The 12,989-nt window shown below is 46.8% G+C and overlaps 1 protein-coding gene across 1 annotated transcript in view; it reads left to right on the forward strand.

The window, feature by feature from the left end:
• The first annotated feature begins 472 nt into the window (after window positions 1–472).
• The window catches only part of DAGLB (diacylglycerol lipase beta), a 65,099-nt gene continuing 52,582 nt past the window's right edge, over window positions 473–12,989 (forward strand). Inside the window, exon 1 of the mRNA XM_077449013.1 lies at window positions 473–723. Coding sequence (XP_077305139.1) covers window positions 629–723 — 95 coding nt within the window. The 5' untranslated portion in view covers window positions 473–628. The remainder of the gene's footprint in view (window positions 724–12,989) is intronic.

Below are 12,989 nucleotides of genomic sequence, written 5' to 3' on the forward strand. Positions count from 1 at the left end.
AAAACATGCAATCTGTAGAAATTTTTATATGTCACTTATGGAGATTTTCAATGGTAAAAGTTTGTCGCCATTCCACGAGTGGGTGCAATTTTGAAGCGTGACATGTTGGGTATTGATTTACTCGGCTTAACATTATCTTTCACAATATTAAAAAAAATTGGGATAACTTTACAGTTGTCTTATTTTTTTAATTCAAACAAGTGTATTTTTTCCAAAAAAAGATCACTGCACAAATAAGGTGTGACAGAAAGTATTGCAACGACCGCCATTTTATTCTCTAGGGTGTTAGAAAAAAAATTTAGAATGTTTGGGGGATCTAAGTAATTTTCCAGCAAAAAAAAAAAAATGTTTTTCGGTTTTACCGCTGACATTACCAAGACACAACCTACAAGACAAAGCAGGAGCTGTCACAACAGACCTCAGAGCCTCTCCCACCCCACTCAGTGAACACACACACAGCCCCGCCCACTCGGGGTCACATGTTTCTGACATCACGAAGGTCCTTCGGCTTGTGTAGTGACGGACTGGAGATGGTTGTGGATTGCGGCCGGTGTCAGAGTCATACCGGGGGCTTGAGGCTGCTTCTCCCGCTTCTCACCAGGGTGATATAGCCCGGACAGGAGGAACGATGCCGGGGCTCATGATGTTTGGCCGCCGCTGGGTCATAGCCAGTGATGACTTGGTCTTCCCCGGAGCCTTTGAACTGCTGGTCAGGTTCATCTGGTGAGTGATAGGCTGGGGGCTGTCCGGCACCTGTAGGGGGAGTGTCCTGCTATGAGCCTTAGGTGATAAGGCGCCTGGGACTTGTAGTTCCACAGTGCTGGCTGGGCACGCTGTATGCGGAAGAATCTCTGCAGTTGGTTTCCATGGTTACTGCGTTCTGCCCTCCATAGTAGCGCTTTATATGGGTTAGGCCTGTAATGGGAAATGTAGGTGGCCTAATATATGAATACAATGGGGGCTTCACAAAAAAAAACATATTGGTACTTTGTGCCATACTGACAGTGACATTACACCTCTCTATTATGTGTTGCGCCAGACTTACCAAATCATGTTAAAGTGTGGAAGGGGAAACGTGTTTTTTTTTTTTTTTTCCATTATTGAGTGCTGAAGGGTTGGAGCCCCCCCCCCCTTTTTTGCCCCCATTGGGGAGAGTTCCCTTCACTTCCTGTCCATTAGCCAAAACAGGAAGTGAGAGGAAATCCCTTCAAAGTGAGCACAGGGTCACCGGAACTAGTGTCAAGATTGGAGGATATCCACCCTCCTCCATTGTTGTTCTGGTATCAACCCAAAAATTTGGATTTTCTTTTACTTTTAATGGAGAATGTGAATCTCCCTCCTCCCCACGGTGATATAAATACAAAAGTGAACATGGGAGGACAGAGAGGTTGATGGACGGAGAGAGAGGTTGATGGACGGAGGGAGAGGAGAGAGGTGAGTGTGTGGACAGGGAGGAGGAGGAGGAGCAAGGTGTGTGGGCGGACAGCGAGGAGGGAAAGGAGAAGCGAGGTGTGTGGGTGGACAGCGAGGAGGGAGAGGAGGAGCGAGGTGTGTGGGTGGACAGCGAGGAGGGAGAGGAGGAGCGAGGTGTGTGGGTGGACAGCGAGGAGGGAGAGGAGGAGCGAGGTGTGTGGGTGGACAGCGAGGAGGGAGAGGAGGAGCGAGGTGTGTGGGTGGACAGCGAGGAGGGAGAGGAGGAGCGAGGTGTGTGGGTGGACAGCGAGGAGGGAGAGGAGGAGCGAGGTGTGTGGGTGGACAGCGAGGAGGGAGAGGAGGAGCGAGGTGTGTGGGTGGACAGCGAGGAGGGAGAGGAGGAGCGAGGTGTGTGGGTGGACAGCGAGGAGGGAGAGGAGGAGCGAGGTGTGTGGGTTTATATGAAGTAGAGGTGAGGTGTTTAGATGGACAACAAGGAGGCAGAGGGAAGCGGACATGTATGGACGGATAGTGTGGAAGTGGAGTACTCGCCTCTTGTCCAGTAATATCCCTCTCAGTAATGACTTGTTGCTACTGTATTGCTCTAGTCTTTCAGGAGTGCCAATCCACTTCCTGTGAGTGCTGGGCATCAGGGGTCCCTGGGGGGTGTCACAATGGGGCAATGAATGCACAGTCGAATGATGCAGAGAATAGCGATGATGTAACCACATTGTACTTACACAGGACCCCCTATTTACAGATTTTTCTGTAAAGGTGAACTTGCCCTTTAAGGACTCCCCAGTGCCAGAAAAGAGGTGAAAACAACCCTGCTATTGCTGGTGAACGGCTTGCAGACATCTGAAATCAACTAATTGATTTGTTGTTTTGGCCCTAGTCTGCTGACACCAGTGCTGGGGGTTAATGGTGCGTCTGTCTGCTGACACCAGTACTGTTTTTGAAGTTTGAAAGTTTGTCCCTATGGGATATGAAAACTTGTTTTGTGGCCCTCAGGTAATTTTGAGTTTGAGACCCCTGCCTTGCAGTAAAGCCCTGTAGACACTGGCCGAATGTCGCATGGCATCGCTTTAATAGAAACCAGCTGACAGTCATGTGTACTGCAGCTTCTGTCAAAGGGGCATGACTGAAAAATGTCTGACGACCGGCCAGTGTCTGAGAGCGCTGACCGGAGTGTTCTTATGGGGGGGCCGTCCCCCTGTCAGAAGACAATGGAACAGCAGGGAAGGTCACAGTGCTAACATCAGATAGTTAGTACAGCGGCTCCAAGCTAAGCTTTCGGGGTTTTTTTTCCATTCAGCCTGCCACTAGCAGTGTTTACTGGTTTTAACACTTTAGTAAAGACTGGGGATTGTGACAGATTTATGTTTTAGCTCAGTCTATATTGATCAAGTCTTACAGTTTTTATATAATAATTTTCTATTCATTGCTGAAAGTTGAATGTTGCAATAGACTACTTGGCCGACCCTTATGAAACACTTTACCAAAAACGAAATGACTCGCACGTACCAGGAGGATTTCGTAAGACTTCTCGGTTTAGTGGATACACGTTGCTAAACTGCATTGCTGATCACCTGATAGATCCACCTGAGGAAGGTGACCTGCAATACATGCGCTGTCAGAGGGCTTAAAGGTTCAAAGGTGCATCTTTGTAAATAAATCGTGTAGTCGGTAGTTCACTGTGCAGGTTTCAAAAGGAGTGCTTGTTTTAACCACTTGAGGACCGCCGTATTGCCAATGTACGTCAACACAATGGCACAGGCAGGCACAATCACGTAAATGTACGTGAATGCCTTCTAGCGGGTGGGGGGTCCGATCGGACCCCCTCCCGCTAGATACGGCGGTCCCTTTCGGTGCCGGAGCGATCGGCGATGAGGGGATGGCCGTTGGTTTCCGCCCATCCCCTCTCGATCGCTCCTGGCCAGTGACGAACTTCCTCCCCTGTGAAAATGTAAACACAGGAGGAGGAAGTGATGTCACACTCCTCGTGGCGGTCTTTTTGAACCGGACAGCGAGGAGTGAAGACCTTCAAGTAAGTGCACCAACAGTCCACTGACACATAGGTACACACAGGCACACATTTCACCCCAGTCACCCCCCGATCACCCCCCCGATCGGCCCCCCGCCCCCCCCCCAGTCACAGTGTCACTAATGCAGTGTTCATTTATTTATTGATCACTACATTTAGTGTCAGTTGTGACTGTAAAAAGTGTCAGGGCAGCTAGTGTTAGGCCCCTTTAGGTCCAGGGTAGCCCCCTACCCCCCCTAATAAAGGTTTAACCCCTTGATTGCCCTCCCAGTTAACCCTTTCACCCTCTTTTACCAGTGTCACTAAGCGATCGTTTTTCTGATCGCTGCAATAGTGTCACTGGTCCCGCTAGGAAGCTAGTTTTTTTTTTAGGTTCAACGCCAGGTTTTTATACCGTTAGGTACCCCGATATATAACCTAATAAAGGTTTTAACCCTTTGATTGCCCCTAGAGTTAACCCTTTCACCAGCGATCGCTGCATAAGTGTCACTGGTGACGCTGGTTAGCCAGTTAGTTATTTAGTTATTTAGGTTCCCCGTCAGCTTTTTATAAAGCTTCAGGTACCCCCATATAAATACCCAATAAAGGTTTTAACCCCTGATCACCCGGCGGGTGATATAAATTTGGTTTTAGGGTCAGAAAGGGTCTGCGTCGCCCCAGGCAGTGCTAGGTTAGTGCCAGCACCGCTAACACACACGCGCAAAGCATACACCTCCCTTAGTGCAGGGCTCGACAAAACCCGGGCGCCCGGTCGCATTTGCGACTAGAATTCCAGACCTGGCGCCTGGGGCAGCACAGCTGGGGGTATGCTGTCTCCGTGGCCCCCCCCCGGCGCGATCGCGTCGGGCCGCGCCGCCGCCGGCCGGTAATTTAGCCCCCGGCTTTGAGGCCTTCTACGATCCTATGGTTCCTTCTGTAATCTGGCGCCCTCTTGTGGTGGCCGTTGGAATTACAACCAGCAATGCTAATGGATGTAATGCTAATTTTCCCTGTCTGCCAGCCTATCTTTCTTCCCTTTACTCAGAACCCCTAAAAATTATATATATATTTTATTCTAACACCCTAGAGAATAAAATGGTGGTCGTTGCAATACTGTTTGTCACACCGTATTTGCACAGCGGACTTACAAGCGCACTTTTTGGGGAAAATGTATTTAATAAAAAAAAAAAAAAATAAGACAGTAAAGTTAGCCCAATTTTTTTTAATATTGTGAAAGATAATGTTGCGTCGAGTAAATCGATACCAAACATGTCATGCTTCAAAATTGCGCCCGCTCATCGAATGGCGACAAACTTTTACCCTTTAAAATCTCCATAGGCGACATTTAAAAAATTCTACAGGTTGCACTTTTTAAGTTACAGAGGAGGTCTGGGGCTAGAATTATTGCTCTCACTCTACCGATCGCAGCGATACCTCACATGTGTGGTTTGAACACCGCTTTCATATATGCGTTCGCTTCTGCACGCAAGCTTGGCGGGACAGGGCGCGTTTAAAATATTTTTTTTTTATTTTAACTTTTATTTTTATTTTTTTCACTGTTCTTTAAAAAAAAAAAAAAAAAAATGTGTGTCACTTTTGTTCCTATTACAAGGAATGTAAAAATCCCTTGTAATAGAAAAAAGCATGACAGGTCCTCTTATATATGAGATCTGGGGTCAGAGAGACCTCACATCTCATATTTACACTAAAATGCAATTTAAAAAAAAAAATTGTCATTTGAAAAAAAAAAATAAAATGTCCCTCTAAGAGCTATGGGGGGCAATGACTTGGAGACAGGTGGGGGGCTTGGGGCTATCTTCCCCTCACTTGTCTCCATGTCAGGCCAGGGACAGGTCCGGATCGCCATCACGGACCCGGCTCCTAACTTTTTTAGCTGGCTCCTAGATTCCAAGCAAATTTGTCAACCCCTGCCTTAGTGGTATAGTATCCGAACAGATCAATATCTGATCTGATCAGATCTATACTAGCGTGCCCAGCAATTTAGGGTTCTAAAAAAACACATTGTTAGCGGGATCAGCCCAGATACCTGCTAGCACCTGCGTTTTGCCCCTCTGCCCAGCCCAGCCCAGCCCAGCCCACCCAAGTGCAGTATCGATCGATCACTGTCACTTACAAAACACAACACACATAACTGCAGCGTTCGCAGAGTCAGGCCTGATCCCTGCGATCGCTAACAGTTTTTTTTGGTAGCGTTTTATACAGTCGCTGACAGGCTAGGTGCTTTTTTACCTGTGAGTCTCACTACTGTACCCCTAAATTTAGAGCCCAAAATGGCAAAGCGAAGGTACACTAGTGAAGAGGCCTACACGTTTCTGAGCATGACAGATAGTGAAGAGGAAGACACTGATCTGTCAGATTCAGGCTCAGAATACGAACCTGTAGAGGACAGCGCCTCCATGTCAGATAGCTCTGACGACGAAGAAGAGGTCCCTGCTATTGTCAGGCGTACCCGACCCCGATTTTCTGATGTTGTTGAGGTGCAGGAACCGCAAGTCCCTCGTATGGAGTATAGAGCCAGTACTAGCGCTGCTCATCCTTTTGGTGAACTGGCAAGCACCAGCGGCCTAGTACACCCTGGACGTACATCCAGCACTGCAGTATCACGTGGTGACGTGGCGAGTCCCATAAGTGCAGTTCAAGCTGGCGAGGTGGCAAGCACAAGTAGTGTCCCGCTGCCACCAAGAAGAAGACAAAGACAGGCCCGTCGTACCCATAGTGCCCTTCCTGCAGAATTCGCCAATCCTGATTGGGTGCCCACCACTTCTGCAGAACCCGTACTTCCCCCATTCACTGCCCAACCCGGTATTCAGGTGGATACAGATGATTTTACGCCACTCGATTTTTATTCTCTGTATCTCACGGAAGATCTCTATAGATCTATTGTGGACCAAACCAATTTATATGCTGGTCAACGCATCGCCGCTAATCCCCAGTTGCCGTCTCTTGCCAGAGATTGGAAACCAGTTACGGTTTCCGAATTTAAGACGTTTTTGGGCCTTTCCCTCAACATGGGCACACACAAATTTATGCGGATGCGGGCTTATTGGTCCACGCATCCGGCTGACCACATGCCCGTGTTCTCTAACTCCATGTCCAGGAAACGATACGAGCAGATCTTGCGGTTCTTGCACTTCAGTGACAATGAACTTTGTCGTCCACGTGGAGACCCTGAATACGATCGGCTCTACAAAATTCGGCCCCTCATAAACCACTTCAACCAACGTTTTGCAGACTTGTTTACTCCCCAAAAAGTTGTCTGCGTTGATGAGTCCCTGGTTAAGTTTACTGGTCGCTTGTCATTCAAACAGTACATTCCCAACAAGCGTACCAGATACGGGGTCAAGCTCTATAAGTGCTGTGACAGGGCCACAGGCTATGCATGGAGCTTTATGGTTTATGAGGGTAAAGATAGTTACGTAGAGCCGGAGAACTGCCCTGATTACATAGGAAGCGCTGGCAAGATAGTGTGGAAATTGGTGTCACCCTTATTCGGAAAGGGGTACCACTTGTACGTGGACAACTATTACACCAGCGTGCCACTGTTTAGTCATTTATTTGATAATCAGATTGGAGCATGTGGCACCGTGCGACCTAATCGCCGGGGCTTTCCCCAGCGGCTTGTAGATTCCCGTCTTAGGCTGGGGGAGAGAGCCTGCTATCGGTGTAATAATTTGCTCGCTATGAAGTGGAGGGATAATAAGAATGTTTTCGTTCTTACCTCCCTTCATGCAGACACGACGGTCCAAATTTCTACGGCGACTGGTATTGTGGAGAAACCCCTCTGTGTCCACGAATATAACAAAAATATGGGAGGGGTGGACCTCAATGACCAGATGTTGGCGCCGTATCTAACTTCCCGTAAGACCAGACGCTGGTACAAAAAAGTGTCTGCTTACTTATTTCAATTGGCTTTGCTGAATGCTTTTGTGCTATACAAAACTTCAGGCGGAACATTAACCTTTCTTTTCTTCCAAAGAGAGGTTGTCACAGAGCTTCTGTATCCAGAGGGTCCTGTACCTCACCATTCCCAACCAAATGCAGTAAGCCGGCTGCATGAGAGGCATTATTCTTATGTCCTCCCGAGTACCCCTACCCAACGAGCCCCCCAAAAAAGATGTCGTGTCTGTAGCAAGCGCGGATATAGGCGTGACACCCGTTCTTATTGTCCACGCTGTCCTGGCAATCCTGGTCTTTGTCAGGGTGAGTGTTTTGAACGCTACCACACACTAGTGAAGTATTAGCGTAGGGTACAGCATTTCACAGGCTAGGCACACTTACACAGGGTCTCCCAAGATGCCATCGCATTTTGAGAGACCCGAACCATTACAGTTACAGTTTACAGTTCAAAAAAAAGTGTATTAAAAAAAAAAAAATATAAAATATAAAAACCAAAAATAGTTGTCGTTTTATTGTTCTCTCTCTCTCTCTCTCTCTCTTCTCTCAATTTTTTTATACTTTACTGTTTACTGTGTTATTGTTAACCATTTTTCATGTTTTCAGGTACGCCATTCAGCTGCAGCGTGGATTTATTTATCTTGACAGCAACAGCGTTTGCTCCCACGATACATAAAGCTGCGACTCCAGTGCTGCAGGAGGTGATTTCACCACCACAGTTAAAAAAGAGCATATATGCCGAAGCATGGGGGCATAAGGGGTGGAGGAGCGATTTTGCTCCTAATGCCGCGTACATACGGTCAAAATTCCGACGGAGGGCTTGCCCGTGGAAAAGTTTGAACGTATGTACGCAGCATAACTTTTTTGCGGGAGGATGCCCCCATGCTTCGGCATATATATATTTTAGGCACAGGTTGTGTTAAAAAATGTTTTATTTTTTACAGTTTTTTTTTGGCAATTGCTTTGCAGGTATGGTATGGTAAGGTTTTACTGGGATGTTACTTTGTTTTAACGTTAACCATAATTTGCTTAGCAGGTACGCCATTCAGCTGCAGCGCGGATTTATTTATCTTGACAGCAACAGCGTTTGCTCCCACGATACATAAAGCCGTGACTCCAGTGCTGTAGGCGGTGATTTCACCACCACAGTTAAAAAAGAGCATATATGCCGAAGCATGGGGGCATAAGGGGTGGAGGAGTGATTTTGCTCCTAATGCCGCGTACATACGGTCAAAATTCCGACGGAGGGCTTGCCCGTGGAAAAGTTTGAACGTATGTACGCAGCATAACTTTTTTGCGGGAGGATGCCCCCATGCTTCGGCATATATAAATGGTGCATGTATGTCCATCATTAGAAGTGGGTGGATGAAGGGAGGTATCTAATGGTGGGCATACCCACCGATCAATCTCTTTTTTTTCGTTCAGACAACATGACTCTCAGTAAATAGCTTGGGGTGTCTACTTTCCAAAATGGGGTAATTTGGGGGGGTTTTGTGCTATTTTGGCATTTTATGGCCTTTGCACCCTTAGAAATCCTGAAGGTGGTGATTGGTTTTCGGGGTGCCGTACGCGACTAGACTCCCAAAAAGTCCCACACATGTGGTATCCCCATACTCGGGAGAAGTAGCTGAATATATTTTGGGGTGCAATTCCACATATAACCATGGCATGTGTGAGCAATATATCATTTAGTGACAACTTTTTGTACATTTTTTTTTTTTTTTTTTTTTTAGTCATTATTCAATCCCTTAGGACAAAAAAAATAAATATTCAATGGGCTCAACATACCCATCAGCAGTTTCCTTGGGGTGTCTACTTTCCAAAATGGGGTCATTTGGGGGGGTTTTGTGCCATCTTGGCATTTTATGGCCGTCAAAACTGTGATAGGTAGTGATAGGTAGTGAGGAGTAAAATAAAAAAATTATGCCCTTAGAAATCCTGAAGGCGGTGCTTGGATTTCGGGGTCCCGTACGCGGCTAGGCTCCCAAAAAGTCCCACACATGTGGTATCCCTGTACTCAGGAGAAGCAGCAGAATGTATTTTGGGGTGTCATTTCACATATGCCCATAGCATGTGTGAGCAATATATCATTTAGTGACAACTTTGTGCAAAAAAAAAAAAGTTTGTAATATTCCCGCAACTTGTGGCAAAATATAAAATATTCCATGGACTCAACATGCCTCTCAGTAAATAGCTTGGGGTGTCTACTTTCCAAAATGGGGTCATTTTGGGGGGTTTTGTGCTATTTTGGCTTTTTATGGCCTTCGAAACTGTGATAGGTAGTGAGGGGTGAAATCAAAAATTTGCACCCTTAGAAATCCTGAAGGTGGTGATTGGTTTTCGGGATGCCGTGCGCGACTATACTCCCAAAAAGTCCCACACATGTGGTATCCCCGTACTCGGGAGAAGTAGCGGAATATATTTTGGGGTGCAATTCCACATATAACCATGGCATGTGTGAGCAATATATCATTTAGTGACAACTTTTTGTACATTTTTTTTTTTTTTTTTTTTTTTTAGTCATTATTCAATCCCTTAGGACAAAAAAAATAAATATTCAATGGGCTCAACATACCCATCAGCAGTTTCCTTGGGGTGTCTACTTTCCAAAATGGGGTCATTTGGGGGGGGGTTTGTACTGCGCTGCCATTTTAGCACCTCAAGAAATGAGATAGGCAGTCATAAATTAAAAGCTGTGTAAATTCCAGAAAATGTACTCTAGTTTGTAGACGCTATAACTTTTGCGCAAACCAAAAAATATACGCTTATTGACATTTTTTTTACTAAAGACATGTGGCTGAATAAATTTTGCCCTCAATGTATGACTAAAATTTAGTTTATTCGATTTTTCTTATAACAAAAAGAAGAAAATATCATTTTTTTTCAAAATTTTCGCTCTTTTTCCATTTATATCGCAAAAAATAAAAATCGCAGAGGCAATCAAATACCATCAAAAGAAAGCTCTATTTGTGGGAAGAAAAGGACGCAAATTTCGTTTGGGTGCAATATTGCATGACCGCGCAATTACCAGTTAAAGCAGCGCAGTGCGAAATTGCAAAAACACCTCTGGTCCTTAAGGTATTTATTGGTCCGGAGCTGAAGTGGTTAAAGTGGCTGTAAACACTTACAACACACTTTGACCTACAGGTAAGCCTAGATTAAGGCTTACCTGTAGGTCCAAGAAATATCTCCTAAACCTACACAGTTTAGGAGTTATTTGCCGAAAGACAGGCACCGCTGTCTACAGCGGCGTGCAGGCGCACTGAGCGCGGCACCGTCAACGACGAAGATGCTGAGCGTGTCGGCTCCTGTGCGGCTTTGCCGAATGACAGCGGCGGAGCAGCGAGACCCACCGAAAAGATTGATGCGCCAGACTACAGGGGACAGCGGTGACATCGCTGGCTCCTGTGTCAGGTAAGTGACACATAATGGACTGCTATGCGATGCATAGTAGTCCATTATGCTTTACCTTTGCAGGGAATGAAAAAGGAAGTAAACTCATCAGGGTTTACTTCCTCTTTAAATTGCTATACCTGTAGACCAATGAAGCTTCCCCACAGCCGGGCCAAACAAACTGTAAGAGATCAGCCTCTTCCTGGCTAGGTTCTTGGATGCACCGTATGTTGGGCATGCTGCGGGCATCACAGGAATCAGCACTGTTCTTGAAAACCCATGCATATGCAGTCATCGCTTCAGGATGGTGAGAGGGCACACTGTGCATGCATGGGTTTTAAAAGGAGAGCACTTGTTCCTGTGATGTGGGGGTGCACCCAGTGTAAGGTAAGTCCCAGGATCACTTACAATGGAAATCATTTATATCTAATTTTATCTAATAGATTTATTTCTAGCGGTTCTCTCTCAGGAGCCAACAGCGATGTTTAGATGTCAAGCTGATCAATGCATTGCTCATATTATGCATATTGTACATCTGTCATAACGCTTTTTGGATGCATTTGAAAAGTGTAACGTAGGGTGTAAGTCAGCCTGTGATTTTGGTGCAGAGCGTGTAGGGTGTGATCCTCCTCCCTCTGGAGAGGGACATACATGCTTGCTGTAAACTACCGTAATTCACATATCCTCTCAGAGCAATGCTATTGGCACTTTTCTGGCAGAACGCACACAACCGTACCGTGATGTCACTAGGCTTGCCACCTTTTCTTTAAAGGGATTGTAAAGTAATTTTTTTTTTTTTTAAATAACAAACATGTTATACTTACCTCCACTGTGCAGCTCGTTTTGCACAGAGTGGCCCCGAACCTGCTCTTCTGAGGTCCCTCGGCGGCTGTCTCTGCTTCCTCCCCCAGGTACTTCTCACGTTCATGCATTTATTGATAGTATAAACCAGAGCTTGACAAATTTGCTTAGAATCTTGGAGCCAGCTGAAAAAGTTAGGAGACAGTTATTTAAATCCTCTACCCAGCGCCCAGAACTGCATGTCTGGGGCAAAGAATTGCTCATGCCTGATGCCAAGAGAAAAAAGGACAATATAAAAAATAAAAAAAATTATAATTAAAAAAACAACTTTTTGTTTTGTTATAAGATTTTGCAAATAAGTTGTTTTTTTTCTCCTTCACTGATGTGCTCTGATAGGCTGCATTGATGGGGCGGCATTGAGGTTGGAACTGATGGGCAGCACTGAGGTGGCACTGATGGGCAGCACCGACAGGTGGCACTAACTGGCATTGGCAGGTGGCACTGGTTGGCAGATGGCATTGGCAAGTGGCACTAATTGGCACTGGCAGGTGACATTAGATGGCATTGGCAGGTGGCACTAACTGGCATTGGCAGGTGGCACTGGATTTTACTGGCAGGTGGCAATGGTTGGCACTGGCAGGTGGCACAGGTTAGCACTGATTGCAATGGCAGGTGGCACGAACTGCCATTGGCAGGTGGTACTGGATGGCATTGGCAGGTGGCACGAACTGGCATTGGCAGGTGGTACTGGATGGCACTGGCAGGTAGCACTAACTGGTAGGTGGCACTGCGTGGCAGATGGCATTGGCATGTGGCACTTGTTAGCACTGGCAGGTGGCACTGGTTGGCACGTGACACTGGCAAGTGGCACAGGTTGGCACTGATTGGCAAGTGGCACTGGATTGCACTGGCTGGCAGTGGCAGGTGGCACTAGGCACTAACTGACACTGGCAGGTGGCACTAGATGGCACTGGCAGGTGGCAATAGTTGGCACTGGCAGGTTTCACAGCCGATTGTGAAACTGAATGCTGTCTGCAGTGCTGCAGCATGTGAAACTGTATGGAGAGTTAGAGGAGCTGACAAATTCAGCGTGATGTCAGAGGTGGGCGGGACCCAGCAGCTATCCAGCCAATGATTGGGCTGCTTAAGAAAGGGGCGGGGCCACATAGGTGTATCGGCCCACCCGGATCCCATCCCATTGGCTGGTGTTGGATAGCTGGGTCCCTCCCACCCCGACATTCAGCCTCAATTGTGACAGTTCCTCTCCACATACAATATCACACACTGCGGTGCTGCTCTGCCAACAGTGTGTGGAGAAGGGAGGAGGATATCAGCGGCTGCTGAGCTGCTCTCTTCTTGCTCCATCTCGACTACCAGACAGTGCTTTGTGTCTGGAGGGCCTCCACTTTCCCGGCCAAGACCCCACAGCCAGCCCTGTAGCAGA

This window comes from Lithobates pipiens, unplaced genomic scaffold, assembly GCF_037356315.1.
Source record: "Lithobates pipiens isolate NorthernLeopardFrog02 unplaced genomic scaffold, aLitPip1_a1.2 Scaffold_22, whole genome shotgun sequence".
Taxonomy (NCBI): domain Eukaryota; kingdom Metazoa; phylum Chordata; class Amphibia; order Anura; family Ranidae; genus Lithobates; species Lithobates pipiens.